At 42.8% G+C, this 16,957-nt stretch overlaps 1 protein-coding gene across 4 annotated transcripts; it reads right to left on the bottom strand.

Annotated features, from left to right (window-relative positions):
- Nucleotides 1–254: 254 nt before the first annotated feature.
- On the bottom strand, nt 255–16,538 carry Tex55 (testis expressed 55). Of its 4 annotated transcripts, none has more exons than XM_006248378.5 (4): nt 15,574–16,537; nt 14,547–14,693; nt 12,130–12,192; nt 255–1,356 (listed from the first exon to the last, which is right to left on the bottom strand). In XM_006248378.5, exons 1-4 carry the CDS (start codon nt 16,486–16,488, stop codon nt 1,279–1,281), a joined length of 1,203 nt encoding a protein of 400 aa, XP_006248440.1. In that variant the 5' UTR covers nt 16,489–16,537; the 3' UTR covers nt 255–1,278. The 4 variants fall into 4 exon arrangements, with proteins under 4 accessions (XP_006248440.1, XP_017453652.1, XP_038944829.1 ...); XM_017598163.3 differs by having other exon boundaries at nt 12,130–12,189; XM_039088901.2 differs by lacking the exon at nt 12,130–12,192.
- Nucleotides 16,539–16,957: the final 419 nt, after the last annotated feature.

Below are 16,957 nucleotides of genomic sequence, written 5' to 3'. Positions count from 1 at the left end.
AGTTTTGTTACATAACCCAGGCTGGCCTTGAACTTCAGATTGTCACGCTCAGGCTTTTAAATGCTGAAATAGACAGTGCACACCACCAACCAAGCACAGACTCGGTACTGCGCTGGCATAGCCTCTCTATTTCTACCACTAATAATAGGAATGGTTATCTCGTTGGACCTCCCGATTAGTTTACACGACTAGTCTATTCCATAGGTCCTCGCCGGCTCATCAACTTTCAGCTCATCTTTCAAGCACGCCATATCTTTATCTGAGTAGAGAACACGTTTATTGAGTTTGAACACATGCATGTTTTATGAACAGCTTAAAGAAAAGTGTACATGACCTTGGAATCATATAGGACTCTTGGGAATAATAACTAGGAGAAACGGGTGTCAGAGTCAATGCAGTAGAGTCCGAGATTGAAGTCTCAGGCCATACAGCCACGTAATCATACCACATTGTTAGCTAACCATACAAAGAATCAAGTCAGCCTCATTGTTCACACAGAAGAATGTTCAGCATACAAAAGAATCAAACCATCGTCTCAAGAATGATTCCCAACCAGATCCTCTAGTTCCAGATAGACTGGGCTAAAGCTTTCCGCTGTGAGATACCAGTCTGACTGGTTACACATTACACATGATACAGGTTTCTTTAGGGGATAAAGGTGAGGAGGAAGTGACATTTTTGCTTCACCTGCACAGATGTGTCCAGGGTAGTAGAGCCTGTCTGGGTTTTACCGACAGCCAAGAATCAGAAGATTAAATCTCCTTCACTAATGACAGAATGTAACATGCATTCTGTAACATGCATTTCTGTTAGAAAGAAAACGGGACTAATATTTTCTCGCCACCATATGGATCATACCTGACACAAATCATTTGTTTAAAAGGATAAAAAAAAATGTTTCTCACACATTTCCAACTGGAGTTTCGTGAGCAGCTTAGGGCCGTGTGAGGTTCTCGAGTTCTTTGAGAGTTGAGCGTGGTTACGAGCACTCACTCATCCCTTTGGAGACCTTATTCCAGTTCAGGCTTGTGGGAGTAAGTGTTGAAATATCAACGCGTGAGTAGCCGTAACGTGTATATTTTGTGTGATTATCCAGAGATTTCTATAATTGTTCTGTGAAATTTACAAAGGCACTCTATATATTCTGACCTAAAAATTAAGACCATATTTAGGCAGAGTTACCACCGACGCCTACTGAGAACTCATTTTTCAAGTGGGAGCAGGTGGAGTACAGTGTGACACTGTTGACAGTAAGCAGTGCTGCGGGGAGGTCCGTCTTCAGATGTCCTCCCTTTCGTCTGTGTGTCTGATCATGTCCTCCTCCCTTTCGTCTCTGTGTCTGATCATGTCCTGTACCTAAGGAGAATAAAAAAAGGAGTTTCCATTTGGAATTTTGATATACTCAGAACTAACACTTCTCCTGGGGCTGAAATACGTAGAAGTTTAACTAGAAGTCCTCGGCCTGACCAAGATCAAATAAATTAAGACTTCATCAATTAAGGACACATGGTGTAATCTCTAGAGAAACCGTTATAAAAATACAGACACAAAAGCTGGCGAGCTGGCCCGGGTTTAAAGCACACCTCTGCTCTCACAGAGGACTTGAGTTAGGTTCCTGGGACCCCCTGGTGGCTCACGACAGCTTCAAGAACCCCCTTTTGGCCTCTGTGGGGACCTACACTTATGTGAACATGCCACAGTCAGACCTTGCCCACCAACACGATTGAAAACAAAACAGAAAACATTTTTTAAAAAAAATCACTAGTAGGGTTATTTGTACAGAGACTGTAACAGTATATGTTGGGGGGTGTCACATGCCTCTGTCAAAATTTATTGGATAAGATCTATATTGTGCCTTTGAACAATACAGAGGAAACACTATTGTCAAGTACAGTTAGGAAATGTGTCAGCACTAGCTCACAGTAATTAACATACCACAAACACAAAATATTGATAAAGGGGAAATGAGGGATGAGGGTATAGGGGTGGGGTGAGAAGGTAAATAACTCATTATACATTGTTCCTTTTTTTTATATAGCTCTAAAAAGTGCCCTAAAAACCATATTAGTTTAAAAAATGTTTCACTTAGAAATTTAAAAAAGTAACAGTATCAATTCTATGGTGACAAAGGGAAAAATAAAGTGAAAAAACAGCAAGGACAAGAGAAACAGAACTGAAAGGGCCTGTGGGAAACAAGAGAAATTCTACACATCTGTAACAACACCTTGCTGAGTGAAAGCTTGTTGTGTTTGTACAATGATTATAGAAAAACAAAAACTCAGAGATACCCTGTTAGTAGGAAATATGGTGAAAGATTTAGGGCTCAGGAAGTTTAAAAACTATGCAGGTGAAAGTACACCACATTTAATCACTAACTGAAGCAGAACTGGTATGGTCAGAATAGTGTCCTAGGTCACGGTACACCTCTTCAGGGTGGAGAGTTCAAAGCAGTTGTAAGGTCACTTGTCAGCAATTGTAAAGTGTGCCTAGCATCACCACCACCACCACATGCAGACTGCAGAGATGGAAAGAACTGGTGTAGACAGGAGACAGGCAACCCCAACTGGGTTGGGAGGCTCAAAGGACTGGGCATGCTCCCCCGCTGACACAATATTACACCATTTCCTGAGAACTTCAAAAGGAACCTCTTCCCAACTCCAAACAAACCATTCACCACCACCAGCCATATGCTTAGCCATAAAAGTCAAGACATTTCAAATACTTGACAGTCTCCAGAGGGTCTGTTAACAAAGTGCGATCGAGTTAGAAACCCAGAAACAGCCATGGACTTCAATACCTAACAGTTAATAGAAAAAAGTCCAATGTCCAAACACAAGCTGAAGAAATCATAATTAAAATTAGAAACTAATTTTGAAGTAAACAAAATACCACAATTCAAATTTCTGTGATAAAAGCTTTAAATGAATGTATCCTCCACTCCCCAAAAAAGATTTTGCTCATGTGTAGGAGGAAACATTCAAAAGTGCAAGTAATGTCTAAGTATTATGGACAAAACACAGATCCTATCCTTTAACACACACACACCACCACCACCACCACCATCACCATCACCACCACCACCATCATTACCATCACCACCATCATCACCACTACCACCACCACCATCACCATCATCACCACCACCACCATCATCACCACTACCATCATTACCACCACCATCATCACCACCACCACCATCATCACCATCACTACCATCATCACCACCACCATCATCACCACCACCATCATCACTACCACCATCACCATCATCATCACCACCACCATCATCACCATCACCACCACCATTACCACCACCATCATCACCACCACCATCACCATCACCATCACCACCACCACCTCCACCTCCACCTCCACCACCACTACCACTAACAACAACAAAAACAAATTTCAAGAACAGCAAACAAAACAAAACAAAGAAACTGAAAGACCCTACAAATTCTGGGATTAACCAAAAGTAGTCAATGACAATGTGGAATTAATTCCTCTATTTTTCAATTTATAGCCAATAGAAAGCATAGTCGGATAGAAGCTAGTCTTTCTGCAGTGAAGTAGCCTGGTCAAACATGGCCAGATCCCAAAGAGGGAGCAGAGACTGTGCATGAAAGAAGATCCCTTCCTTGTGTTTCTGAGCCCTGTGCCCATCTGACACCAGAAACATGCGCTCGTGGGGCATCTTCAAAGAAGCATGGTCAGTGCTTGAACCTTTGAGCTAAGACATCAGTCATAAAGGATAAGCTAGAACTCAGGGTTTAACTCTAAGCATGTTACCAGCCAGTAAAACCCCCAACATTCCACAAAGGACAATAGCTGAACTCAGTCTGCATGCTATTCAGAGCATTCAAGAGTGTCGCCCACAACCGTTCTTTCCTACCTGGGCCCAGCAGAATGTCTCCCACAAAGAAGGGTAGTGAGAAGAAAGGGCGTTCTGCCATCCCTGAAGTGTGCCCCTTGGGCACTCAATGAAATCTAGAAATTTGCAATGAAGGAAATGGGGACTCCAGATGTGCACACTGCCACCAGGCTTAATAAAGCCTCCTGGGCCAAGGGAATAAGGAATGTTTGTATCGCATCCGAGTACGTTTGTCCAGAAAATGTAATGCGGATGAGGATTCACCAAAAATGCTCTACCTATTGGTAACTTACCTGCCTGTTACCGCACCCAAAAATCTACAGACGGTCAAGGTGGATGGGAACTAACCTGCTGAATGTCAAAGTTGCAGAATTGCCAAAACAAACAAACAAAAAAGGTTGTCTAAAGTGCTCTCACAGGCTACTTAAAAATGCCACCCACTGCAAGCAGGCAAGGTAAGATACTGACTTGAAGATGACCTTATAATTTAGATGATTAAAACAGGGTCTTTAAAATCAGGGTATCCTTGTCCAGGAAAGAGAAATACACCAAGAGGAAAGAAAAACATAGGCAATGGCAGAAGTAGCAAAGACCATATAGAATTTCCTTCCTCCCTCCTATTCTCTCTCAAATTCATGGTCTTGGTGTGTGTGTGTGTGTGTGTATGTATGCATATGTGTGTATGTATGTGTATGTATATATATGTGTGTGTGCATATGTGTGTGTGCATGTATGTGTATATGTGTATGTGTGTGTATGTGTGCATATGTGTGTATGTGTGTGTATGTATGCATATGTGTGTATGTATGTGTATGTATATATATGTGTGTGTGCATATGTGTGTGTGCATGTATGTATATATGTGTATGTGTGTGTATGTGTGCATATGTGTGTATGTGTGTGTGCGTGTGTGTGCACGTGTGTATATATGTCTGCATATGTGTGTATATTTGCATGTACATGTGTGTATGTGTGTATTTTGTGTGGATATGTGTGTGTATGTGTATTTATGTGCACGTACATGTTTGTATATGTGCATGTGTGTATATGTGCATATGTGTGTATATGTTCATATGTGTGTATGTGTGTATTTTGTGTGTATATGTGTGTATGTGTATTTATGTGCATGTACATGTGTGTATATGTGTGTATATGTGCATGTGTGTATATGTGCATATGTGTGTATATGTTCATATGTGCATATGTGTGTATATGTTCATATGTGTGTATGTATATGTATATGTGTGTGTGTATTTGTGCATGTGCATGTGTGTGTATGTGTGCATGAGTGTATATGTGTGCATGTGTGTGTATGTGTGCATGTGTGTGGTGTGTGTGTTTGTGTACATCCACCCCTGAGAACATGTGCACTTTGGGTGCCTTGGAGCACATGCAGAGGTAAGAGAACAACCTGGATTGTCAGTCTTCTTCTACCTTGCTTGTGGGATCTCTTTGCTCTTTTTCAGCCAAGTATAGCAGACTAGCTGAGCACGAGTGTCTGCTGGGAATTCTCTACCTCCCATACCGGAACACCAAGATTAAAAAACACAACTGCTTCACGTTGGCCTTTGGTGTGACTCACCTCCTCAGCTCCCCTGGCCTCCCAGTAGAAATGTTATTACTGAAATTTGATTTACAAAGATCACCGTGCAAGGCCTGGATAACGTGCTTGCAATGTAGGCATGATGACCTGAGTTAGGCTGCCAGTGCCGACATAAAAGTTGGGTACCACCGCAAGCATGCTGTAGAGACAGGAGGATCCCTTATGTCACTGGTTCTTAACCTGTGGGTCATGACCCCTTCAGGGGTCGAACAGTACCTTCACAGACTTCCTAAGACCATCAGGAAACACAGATATTCACATTAGGATTCACAACAGCAGTGAAATTACAGTTGAAGTAGCAATGAAATAATTTTATGGTTGGGGGGTCACTGCAACATGAGAAACTGTATTCAAAGGCATTCGGAGGTTGAGAACCACTCCCTGCCTGAGGCTCACTGGACATTCAGCCCAATTGGCAAACTCCAGGTCCATCTTGTCTAGAAGGACTAAGATTGACGGCTCCTGAGAAGTGACATTGAAGCATGACCTCTGGCCTCCACGTGCTTACACATAAACCTGCACATGACACAAACTAACATGCATACGTACACTTGATGGGAGCTACAGAGTACGGATGGTGGAGGTGTCTGTGGATTTAAGAAGAGCCAAGCCATTGCTTTATCCAAAGAAAAGAGTTCAGAGAGAAACTGGGACATTTACAAATGAATGAAGACCTTTAGAAACATAAACTACATAGATAAACAACAACAAAACCTGCCACATTTTCCTTAAGTGTGTCAGCTTTATAGCTCAGTCTCTCTCTCTCTCTCTCTCTCTCTCTCTCTCTCTCTCTCTCTCTCTCTCTCTCTCTCTCACACACACACACACACACATTCATATTCCTGTCTACCCAGGGGCCAGATGGGTTGCACGCTTGTCACTAACTTTAGTCTGTACAGAAAAGTTAGCATCAGGCACAGGCCCTGGCTCCAATCCAGTGGTTCTCAACCTTCCTAATGCTGTGACTCTTTAACACAATTCTTAATGTTGTGGTGACTCCCAACCATAAAATTATTTTCCACGCTACTTCATAACCATAAGCTTGCTATTGTTATGAATTGTAAACCAAATATGTATTTCTTATGATCGGTATACATATGTGTGTGTGTTTGTGTGTGTGTGTGTGTGTGTGTGTGTGTGTGTGAGAAAGAGAGTGAGAGAGAGACCCACAGGTTGAGAACTCTCGTTCCAATTCAAGTCAATCCCAGAGGAGCTCCTATTATTGTTCGTACCTTATTAATAGAAGACTTTAAATGCCGGAACTAATAAAAATGGGGCTTCCTGCTTTAATGTACAGAGACCTACACAATGCCACACAAATAACAAAGAATCAGGACAATATGACACCACCAAAGGAAAACACTGCAGCTTCAACAAAGGGAGTTGTGTATGTATGAGAAGACGGTGCATTAGGAGACACCCAGCCCTCTCCTGTACCTGTGTGAATCTGAACCGAGCATCCGGTGCCTGGCTGCAGGGAGAAATGGGCTATGTGGAGAAGCAAAGGAGGGCTTGAGCTGTGGGCCGTGCCACAGAGGAAGGGAACCAACGGGAAAGGGGTGGGCTCGGCTGCTTGGATCTGGCAAAAGGATGCAGGCAGCAGGGAGGGGGGTTGGGGGGAGGGGGTGGGGGTGGGGGGAGGGGTGGGGGTGAGGCAGAACAGGTAGATCCAAGGAACAGAGGACCAATCACATCCCTGTCCCATAGCCAATAGACTGCTTGGCCTGATGCTTTGCAGGCTCACAATGGACTAGGATAGATGGTAGAAAGAGGGCACTCTTTGGAAATTTCCCACATCAGGTAAGTACCTGGTGAGAAGGTATCCAACTAGGGGTCTTTGGTTTAAGCTGGTGGGCGCCATGTTTGAGGGCAGCTCCAGCACTTGCTCCATTAGCAGGGAAATATACTGATGCCTCAGTCAGCAAACAGCAATTTCTGGTTTAAACTGCTTGGATTTCAGATAGAAAAATAGCTGTCCCTAAGAAACTTGCAAAATCCAGGCAGGGGAGTGGGAAACCCACCCTTTTCTCAGGAAGATATTCTGACGTGGTTTCCTCTCCTTTTTAAATCATTTTGTAAGCTAGTCAGTCAGTCAGTCCATTCACCTGTCAGTCTGTTTTTACACAGAACTGCCTAGAACTCACTATGTAGCTAGGCTAGCTTTGAACTCACAGCAATCCCCCTGCCGTAGGTTTGGAAGCATTGGGATTCCAGTTGTGAGTCACCACACCCTACCCTCTGTATTTCTCTATTGCTTTCTGTCTAGTATTTTTTTATACTTTCATTCTACATACATTACTCTTCTCTATCTTCTTTTCTTTTTCCTTTCTCTGGCTTCCTTCTCTTTAAACCGCCTAGTTATTTATTCCTCTAGCTTTGACGCTGTTTAAACATTTAGCTCATCCTGGTGGCATTTAATTCTCTTCTAATCTTACTGGAGTGCAGTTCCCTTTCCCCTTTTTGGTTGGCGTTGCTACAACAAAGCATACAATCTCTTTTGAATCATTTTTATTACTGCTGAGAACGAATGAGCTGACTGAAGATGGGTTGAGGAAAGTTCACATTCAGACAGCCTTGAAGAAAAAAAGACACAAGCAAACACCACCACAGCTTTGAGGAAATGTGGGCCATGTTCAAGAGACCAAACTTCAGTATCCACAGTGTAGAAGAAAGAGCTGAGATTCAAAAGTAAAATACAGGTTGCCTGGGGAAGTTGTTCAGTGGTTAAGAGAGCTTGCTGTTCTTCCAGAGGAACTGAGTTCAGTTTCCAGCACCCGGGTCAGGCGCCTCACAGTTGTTTGCAACTCTATCTTCTTCTGTCATGGACATCACACACACACACACACACACACACACACACACACACACACACACACACACCACTATTTATGGCAATATTCCATGTCTCAATTCTGGGCTTGGATATGTAGAGAAGTAGATGTGTATGTGCGCCAAGACCTCAGTGTGTCTGTATGTTTAATGTAGCATCATCCATAACAACCCGCGCTGGTCACTGATGTCTAACTCAGAATAGCGAATCCACAGATAAAAAGGGATACCGATAAGAATCCAATGAGCGAGTCTCATCAGCGTACTGTTAATCAAAGAAGGACGCTCTCCAGTAAACAATGCCTATTGGATTGCACTCATGTTAAATTTTTAAAGGACATTTAAAAGGACGTTCATTTAGCAGTCTCAACAATTGGTAGTTTTTATAGGAGAAAGAGGAAGGCACTGAGTTCAGTTCCGAGGAGATGGTAACATGTCTCGATTTTGAGGGGGTAAAGCGGGTCTGTGTGACTCAGAGGGTTAACTCCAGAGCCTAGCAATAGAAGACTGTCCCCCTTGGACTTGCCCATACTATCTCTTGGACAGTTGGCGATCATCTCTCCCTCCAATGAGATCGTGTTTAGGAAGTAAAACCCAGGGAGGTATTCCCCTAGAGATACACATGAGTCCGAATGTGTGTGTGTGTGTGTGTGTGTGTGTGTGTGTGTGTGTGTGTGTGAGAGAGAGAGAGAGAGAGAGAGAGAGAGAAAGAGAGAGAGAGAGAGAGAGAGAGAGAGAGAGAGAGAGAGAGAGAGTCTCAAGATGACCTTTGGGATGTCATAAAGAACTTAAAGGCTACAGCATATGAACTGTTTATCATTCTCGTTATAGCAGAGAGGATCATGGGATGGCTGACACATGCTCAGTAAGCATAAGGTTATATAACCTAGGCCAGCTCAAGAGAGACCCACGCCTCCAGTGAACCCTTCCTTTCCCCTTTGTAATTAAAATCCCTGGACTGGAAGCAAGGCAGTTCCTGAGCCATGTGTTTGCCCACGACTGATTCTGCTCCGTGGAGTGTGCTTTTTGCACTTGCTGTCAATAAAGCTATGCTGTTGCTACCATTTCCTGTGTTTTGCTCCATGCTTTGAGTCATGGGAGACCCCTTAAGACCCATCTTCCAACAGCAACTCGGTTGGTGATTTTGATAGATCCAATCACTTCATTAGTCAGTCAGGCCATGTGCAATTTTCTGCATGTATGACAGAAAAGTTCTAAAAATGGGGAAAAAGTTCCCCCCTTTGCCAAAATCACCCCGCCTAAATCATAAGTCATCTTCAATGGTAAATAAAGAAAAGCTTGAATTTGATAATATTTATTTTAAAATGCCAGAGAGTTTATGAGAAGGGAACCCGTTTAATGTGAGCGACGACAGCTACAAACAATAAACTTGTCACTTAAGGGTGGGGTAGTGACAAAACACTTTTAAAGAGAAAATAAGATAAAACAAAGCAGTCACTTTCACTCAGCATTAACTATTCCAGAGACCCTAAGCAATGCACTGCGTCAGTCATTATCCCAACCAAAACGGCAACAACATGAACAGACAGACAATCTGACTGCACATTCACAGTGCTGGTCTGTGAAGGTGATTCCTACAGGCATCACTAAAAAAAAAAAAAAAAAAAAAAGAGGCATGGGGGGTCATATGGAATAGGGTATCATTTAAACTAGAATTAGTAGAAGTAATTTTAGGCCTGAAGGGGGTGTGTGTGTTTGTGTGTGTGCGAGCGCACGTGCACGCATGAGTGTGTGCTGAGATGTGATATGAATATTATTGGAGTCCAAAAGGTAATATGCAAGATTAGATACCTCTTGACAAGACAGACAGATCAAAGTGTATTCATAAAGAAGATTAAGACTGGGCATACTTTTTTTCCTTCTACTCTTCCTGCATAACCCCTTGGAGGTTGCATATCAGATGTCCTGCATATCAGATATTTTCATTATGATTCAAAATGGTAGCAAAATTACAGGTATGAAGTGGCAATGAAATACATCCCAACACGAGTAACTGTGTTAAAAGGCCACACCATTAGGAACGTTGAGAAGCACTGTGCTAGTGTAGTTGTGTGTATATAGAGAGAGGCACAACTTTGTGTAACTTCATGAATAATTCTTAAAACTAATATGGAAATAGAGGTCCAAGAATATCAAAGATGAGCTTAAAGAAGACTAAAGCAGGAAAGATTTCTCTATTAGGTACTGAGTTATTTCAGCCGTGATATTTTTCTTATTTTGAAACAATTATAAATAAATATTCTGAATGATTGAAATTCAGATCAGTGGGCACATTATGGTGATTTTTTTTTGATGGTTGAAGGAAGTGAAACTTTGCCTAATCTCATATAACACATGAATTTGATTAAAGATTGTGGACATAGATGTGAAAGGTAACAAGCAAGCAAACTGCTTCACACACACACACACACACACACACACACACACACACACACACACACACACACGCACACAAAATAACGTAGGAAGCCATCATCAAATGTGGGTGAAGCTTCTAACATAAGATGGTTGAAGTATTAATCATAAAGAAAAATATTGTTACATTTGATACTATACTTAAGAATTTCTCTTCATCAAAAGATAAGAGCTATAAGGTAAGACAGAGAGAAGGATATAGGGAACACTTGATTAACCAAACACACAGGGTCAGAACATATAGAAGCCTGCTGCTAATGGGAAAGACATGAAGCCATACCATAGAAAAATAAGTCTTTACAAACGCTCTGTAAGCAGAAGGACACTGAATTGAACCAACAGCCATGGCTAAATACAGTGACTACGGTGAACACTGGAAAGGCATAGCTGGTGGGGGCGGGGTGTAACTGGCACACTCATGCTAGAAAAGGGAAGCAACCCATTTGAAGCTAAGCAAACACATGCTCTACAATCCAGTCAGTAAGGTACAGAGCCAGGAGACATGTACCTGTGAAAGACATGGGTGGGAAGTTTTACAGCAGTAATTTTTTGTAATAACTCCAAGTTGGAAATAATCAGCATGTCCATGAAAAGAGAATGACTTGGTCATAGTTTTTTACATGGCGAATAGCATTCTACATGGTGAAAATGGATGAACAGCTACATGCAACAGATCCATCTCACAGACATAATTTTGGGCAAAAAAGGCAAGACAAAAATGTTACTGGCTATAGATGGTTCCATTCAAAGACAGTTCAGAGAGCTCATAGGTCTAAACAAAAGTCTGTGTGTGTGTGTGTGTGTGTGTGTGTATGTGTGTGTGTGTTTAACATTTAATGTGTGCGAGTACACTGTAGCTGTCTTCAGTCACAGCAGAAGAGGGCGTCCATTACAGATGGTTGTGAGCCACCATGTGGTTGCTGGGAATTGAACTCAGGACCTCTTGAAGAACAGTCAGTGCTCTTAACCTCTGAGCCATCTCTCCAGCCCCAATGAAGGTGTTTTATGATTAATGTTCAACAGTAAAATTTTAAGGAAAAGTGAGCATGTTATTTATAAAGGTCAAAACAAGCCATTCCTTTCTGGGAACTCGTGAGGAGAGAGGGTTCTGTGATGCTGGAGAAATTCTTTTTCAGCTTGAGACAGGGTCTCAGTATGTAGCCCTAGCTGGCTTTGAACTCGCAGAGATCTGCCCACCTCTACCTCCCCAGCACTGGTATTAAAGAGGTGAGCCACCATACCTATCTTCGTTCTACACTTTAGTAAGAACTCTTGACTGGAAGCTGTGAGTGGGGTTCCTTCATGATGACCTGGAGCTGTTCATCTGGCTGCATACGTGCAGTTCTCCAACAACGAGAAAAGAAGGATGGCTCCCTCTCCCAGTGCATACCTGGTCTAGCATGAAACGCAGTGGGTCGTCTGGCATTTCATAGACTAGTTTTTCAGTGATCTGCTGAGAAAAAGCACAACGCACCGTAGTTTGGTTCTGAGAGATTTGCAGCCCTACCCTAGAATGTTGCAGAGACATTTGAAAGACATCCACATGTCTCCTAATACCTGCTTTTGTTCCTTCCTTCTTTTCTTCCTACTTTTCTTTTTCTTCTTTCATTCTTCCTTTCCCCTTTCTTTCTCTCTCTCTCTTTCTTTCTTTCTTTCTTTCTTTCTTTCTTTCTTTTTCTTCCTTCCTTCCTTCCTTCCTTCCTTCCTTCCTTCCTTCCTTCCCACCCTTCCTCCTTCCTTCCTTCTTCAAGGATTTATTTATTCTTATTTTATGTGAATTGATGTTTTGCTTGCATGTATTTCAGTGTGAGGGTGTCAGATCCTGGAGATACAGACAGTTGTGAGCTGCCACGTGGGTCCTGGCAATTGAACCTGAGTCCTCTTTGAGAGCAGTCAGTGCTCTTAACCACTGAGCCAACTCTCCAGCCCCTTACTTACTTTATTTGGATGAAATCAGGCAAATTAAGATCACATTTAGAGGGATCAAAATGTAATAAGTAACAATGCATTTTTCAGGTTTTTTTTGAAGACCGAAAAGGTGGTGGGAGAGTTTAAAGTGTTGTGAGAACTGTGATATCATTAGATGATCAATTAATAAGTTAATTGCTCAAAAAAGAATAAAATAATGGCCTAAAACACGGGAGCTTTACATACAATCTTCTGAGATGCTTGACTCTGTAGCATGATAGAATGTTTAGTTTTAGCATTAAATGAGAAAGGATATATCAGTTTTGTGACACTGACTTCCATACTTTTTGCTGTTGTCAAATAACTCAAAACATTAAAGTAAACAAAGCTTTCATTTGCAGGTAATAATAATTAGGTAAATTTCAGGAATAATATACTCAAATAGGCTTACTTTACCTATCACTCAATTCTGTATCCAATATCTACTTGGAAATCATATTTAATTAATTAATCAATTATTTGTATGGTGCTGTAGACCTTGTGCATGTGAGGTAAACATCCACTGGCTGTGCTACTTCACCAGCCCCTTATATATTTTATTAAACAACATACATATTAGATAATTTATTTTCCTTAATATCACAATGCATTCATAAACATTGTTTTCATTTAATTTGAAAATTATAGAATAGTCAATATTTGAAAAAATTAAATTTATTATTAGGCGTGTGTAGGTGTGCATGCGTGTGCATGTGCGTGTGCGTGTGTTTGTGCGCGCGCACGCGCGCGCGCGCGCGTGTGTGTGTGCGCGCGCACGCGTGTGTACTTCAGTGTGTATGTGGAGGTTTGAGGACAGCTTCATGGAGTCAGTTCTCGCCTTCCACCTTTGCGTGGGATTTGGAGCTTGAACTCAGATCACCAGGCATTTTAGATCAAAAGGCAAGGGCTCTGAATCCACGGAGCTACCTTGACAGCCCCCAAACTCTGCTTTCTTTACTACATTTCCTCCTTCCGTTTATCACTCCCTAGTCTTTGATTAAAGGCAGAAACCTAGCTGTCCCAACCAGAAAGAAAAGCATTTTAAGACGGAAACGTCAAAAAGGCAGGGCTAATGAAGTAGATATTTTAAAATCCCCATTTCATAGGAGGAGTCTGAGAGCCACGGATGCTAAGTAATATCCCCCAACTCACAAGGATGTGGCCGACTTAGAACTTGAGTGGTGGGGCTGATGGGGTGTGGTGTCTGTTCTTTTCCCTATACCAGTGAGTCTCAACCTTCCCGATGCTGCAACCCTTTAATGAAGCTCGGTGTGGTGGTGACCCCAAGCATACAATTGTCTTGGTTTTTACTTTGTAACTGTAATTTCTCTACTGTCGTGAGTCATAATGTGAATATCGGTGTGTGATGTTGGTCTTAGGTGACCTCTGTGAGTCATTTAACTCCCACCAAAGGGTCACTGACATCAGGCTGAGAACCAGCGGTCTATACCCTGCTTCAAACCTTCCCACTTCGCACGCAACGTTTGAGGCGAACTACTCTACCTTTACACCTGTCTCAATCAGTTGCTCACCGCACACACTGTTACAGTGTTACACACTGTTGCATTTCTTGTCAAATAATACCAATATGAAAAAGAAATATGCTTGGAACAGAGCCAGCCACATTATAGAGCTGCGAGAATTCCTCCTACCTCCATTGTGCTGAAGAACTATCTTTAAAGGAAGCTGGACTTTAAATCCTGGGATCAATGAGATTTATAAATGCAGGAACTAGGAGGAACTAGGAAGCCTACAACACTAATTTCTGAAACAGACTGTGTTCTCTTGCCCTGCCCCCACCTTTTCCAGCAAATTTCTTCCACCACAACCAAGGAGAAAGGTAAAACTTAAGAGCTTTACCTGGAATATCTGAAGAACACTGTGCTTCTCCATGTAGCGGAGTGCAACCTGGTAGGGATCATCAAAAACGATCAGAGGGAACCGTCCTCTGTAACTTTGACTGTATTTTTGAGAACTCCTTCTTTGCTCAAGTTCTGTAGTGATATCCTGAAATTGAAATATTTACCCCAAAAGATTTATTAATTTATTTTTAAATAAATCTAAAAGTAACAGCACTTCTTTTATTTTTTTATTTTTTGCTGTTGATACCAGTTGTATCTGGATTTGATGAAATTTAACCCAAGAATTAAGATTTCATACCAAGAATTAAGAAAGATACTGGATACACTACCTTCATCGTGTGTGTGTGTGTGTGTGTGTGTGTGTGTGTGTGTGTGTGTCTGAGAGAGAGAGGAGAGAGAGAGAGCGCGAGCGAGAGAGCTTAAAGTGTCAGTGGTTACACCAGTGAAGAAAATATATCTGTTAAAGTAACTGCCAGCAGACCCTCAGGGCCAGCTCTTTGAGAGACTCAACTTAGCCTTAATCACTACAAAGCACCTCAAAACCTGGGGGAAGGATGCCTTCGGTTCTTCTACTTTAAATACTTGCCCTCACACGGGCGATTTCCAGTGACCTTCATTTTTTTTTCTTTTTTCTTTTTTTTTTTTTTTTTTCGGAGCTGGGGACCGAACCCAGGGCCTTCCGCTGAGCTAAATCCCCAACCCCTCCAGTGACCTTCAAATTCCCCTGCTATGCTTCCAGGGTGAGAAGTGACTTAGTGTTACAGGGTTAGTAGTAGAACCAGAAACATTGGTTTCCTAAATCCTGCTTCCCTGATCCTTCCCGAGCGGCTCGGCGATCATTAGGAGGCAACACGTCTCTTTTGTGCTGCACCCTTCCTGAGACCTGTGGGTCGTATGTGCTAGTTATAAGGTTTATCTCTCATCTCTGCGTTAGCATGTATCTTTCTATTGGGTGGTCTTGTTTTCAACCTCACAGGTCCTACCAATTACAGCATCCAACCTCCCAACACATCCCTTTTACTCACAGCAGTGAATTCTGTGGTTCGAATTTTTTCTGGACTGGAGGGATAGTACACTTTGTTTGTGATGGAGGGGAGCTTTTCACGCGAGGACTGGGTGTCTGTCATGATTTCAGTGTCGTATGGGGTGTAGGCCTGGACAGTGGTTGTGCTTTCTGTTTCATCCGCAGTTGAAACTTTGGATGGGATGTCTGTTTCATTGTCTTCAAACGTGCAAGGCTGTACTCTTTGGCCAGCTTCTCTGATGTCATGGATATCAGTTAATGATTGGTTCTCAGTGCGGGCAAGAGTTTTGTAGTATGAGCGGTAGCCAGAATGATTTTCTATTGTTCGCCTAACTTGGGTAATGTCCCTTTCAATCTCCTCACTGAGCCTGTGGGGATTACTAGGGTCTTCAAACCAGTAATCCGTTTGGCGTTGACTCTTTCCTGAAGCATAGTAAGTTTCATCTGTTGAACTCAGGTCATCCTGCTCCGAACTTCCTGGGTCAGCCTGCTCAGAAGACCTCCCACCAGATGGCAAAGACACTTGGCCATCTATCCTCTCAGAGGTTTTCCCCTCAGATAGGCTGGGAAGTGGATGGCTGGGTGGCTGTGAGGTTCTCCTTTCAGAGAGCCTGCGCTCCGCCGGCTGAGATGCTCTCCTCTCCACAAGGCCAGGCAATCTTTGCTCAGTTGGCTGAGAAGATCTTTGCTCTGCCTCTTCAGAAGTTCTTCGGGTGGCCTGTCTATACCCTGCATTAGCGCCTTGGCCTGAAACCTTGTCACCAGTTGGCTCAGAGGATCCAACCCCAGCATGTTCAGAACCTCTGTGAAGGACCTGGCCTGCTTCCTCTGTGTTGGTCTTCTGGTTATCTGGGGTTTGGTCTGCGTTTTCATGGTTCAAGGATTCATCTGGAACCTCTAGCGGAGGCTCGTCCATCTCCCGCTGCACCTCTGTCTGGTCTTAGTTGCCAGGCACTGTGGGTGGGGCCTGGGTTTGGTTGTCTAGGCAACCTTCCATGACCTTGTGATTCTGTTGGGCTTTGTTCCATCTCTGCTGTGACAGCCTAAGGGAGATGGATGAATCTGGCCGATGACTGGGCAACAATCACTATCACAAAGGAAGACTGCCCATGACACTGTCTCCTGACAAGAGGTGAATCCCGTAGGCGGGCAATCTGGATTCTTTGTCACAGCCTAGCAATGAGGCCTCACGGTTTTCACTGGTGCCTAGAGCTGTTCCTCCCCTTGTACCGTTCTGTTTATTTGTTTTGTCTTTTTTTTTTTCCCAAGCAGGTTCAGGTAGTGTGGGAACTAAGTTCTCTCAGGAACCATTCCTTTAACTCCCACCAACGACATGAGGGTCCCACACCTAAAAGGGTATGCTACTACTGTCACTAAATATTCAA

This window comes from Rattus norvegicus, chromosome 11 (genome assembly GCF_036323735.1).
Source record: "Rattus norvegicus strain BN/NHsdMcwi chromosome 11, GRCr8, whole genome shotgun sequence".
Lineage (NCBI taxonomy): Eukaryota > Metazoa > Chordata > Mammalia > Rodentia > Muridae > Rattus > Rattus norvegicus.
This window is presented reverse-complemented; position numbering and strand designations above follow the sequence as displayed.

Bases quoted from the DNA above. Each gene is read 5' to 3' on its own strand.
- Tex55 (XM_063270863.1), bottom strand. From the start codon at position 16,488: ATGGACGAGCCTCCGCTAGAGGTTCCAGATGAATCCTTGAACCATGAA. The intron at 14,694-15,573 runs GTGAGTAAAAGG...TTTCAATTTCAG, and splicing joins GAACCACAGAATTCACTGCT to GATATCACTACAGAACTTGA. The intron at 12,193-14,546 runs GTAAAGCTCTTA...GCTTTTTCTCAG, and splicing joins GTGTTCTTCAGATATTCCAG to CAGATCACTGAAAAACTAGT.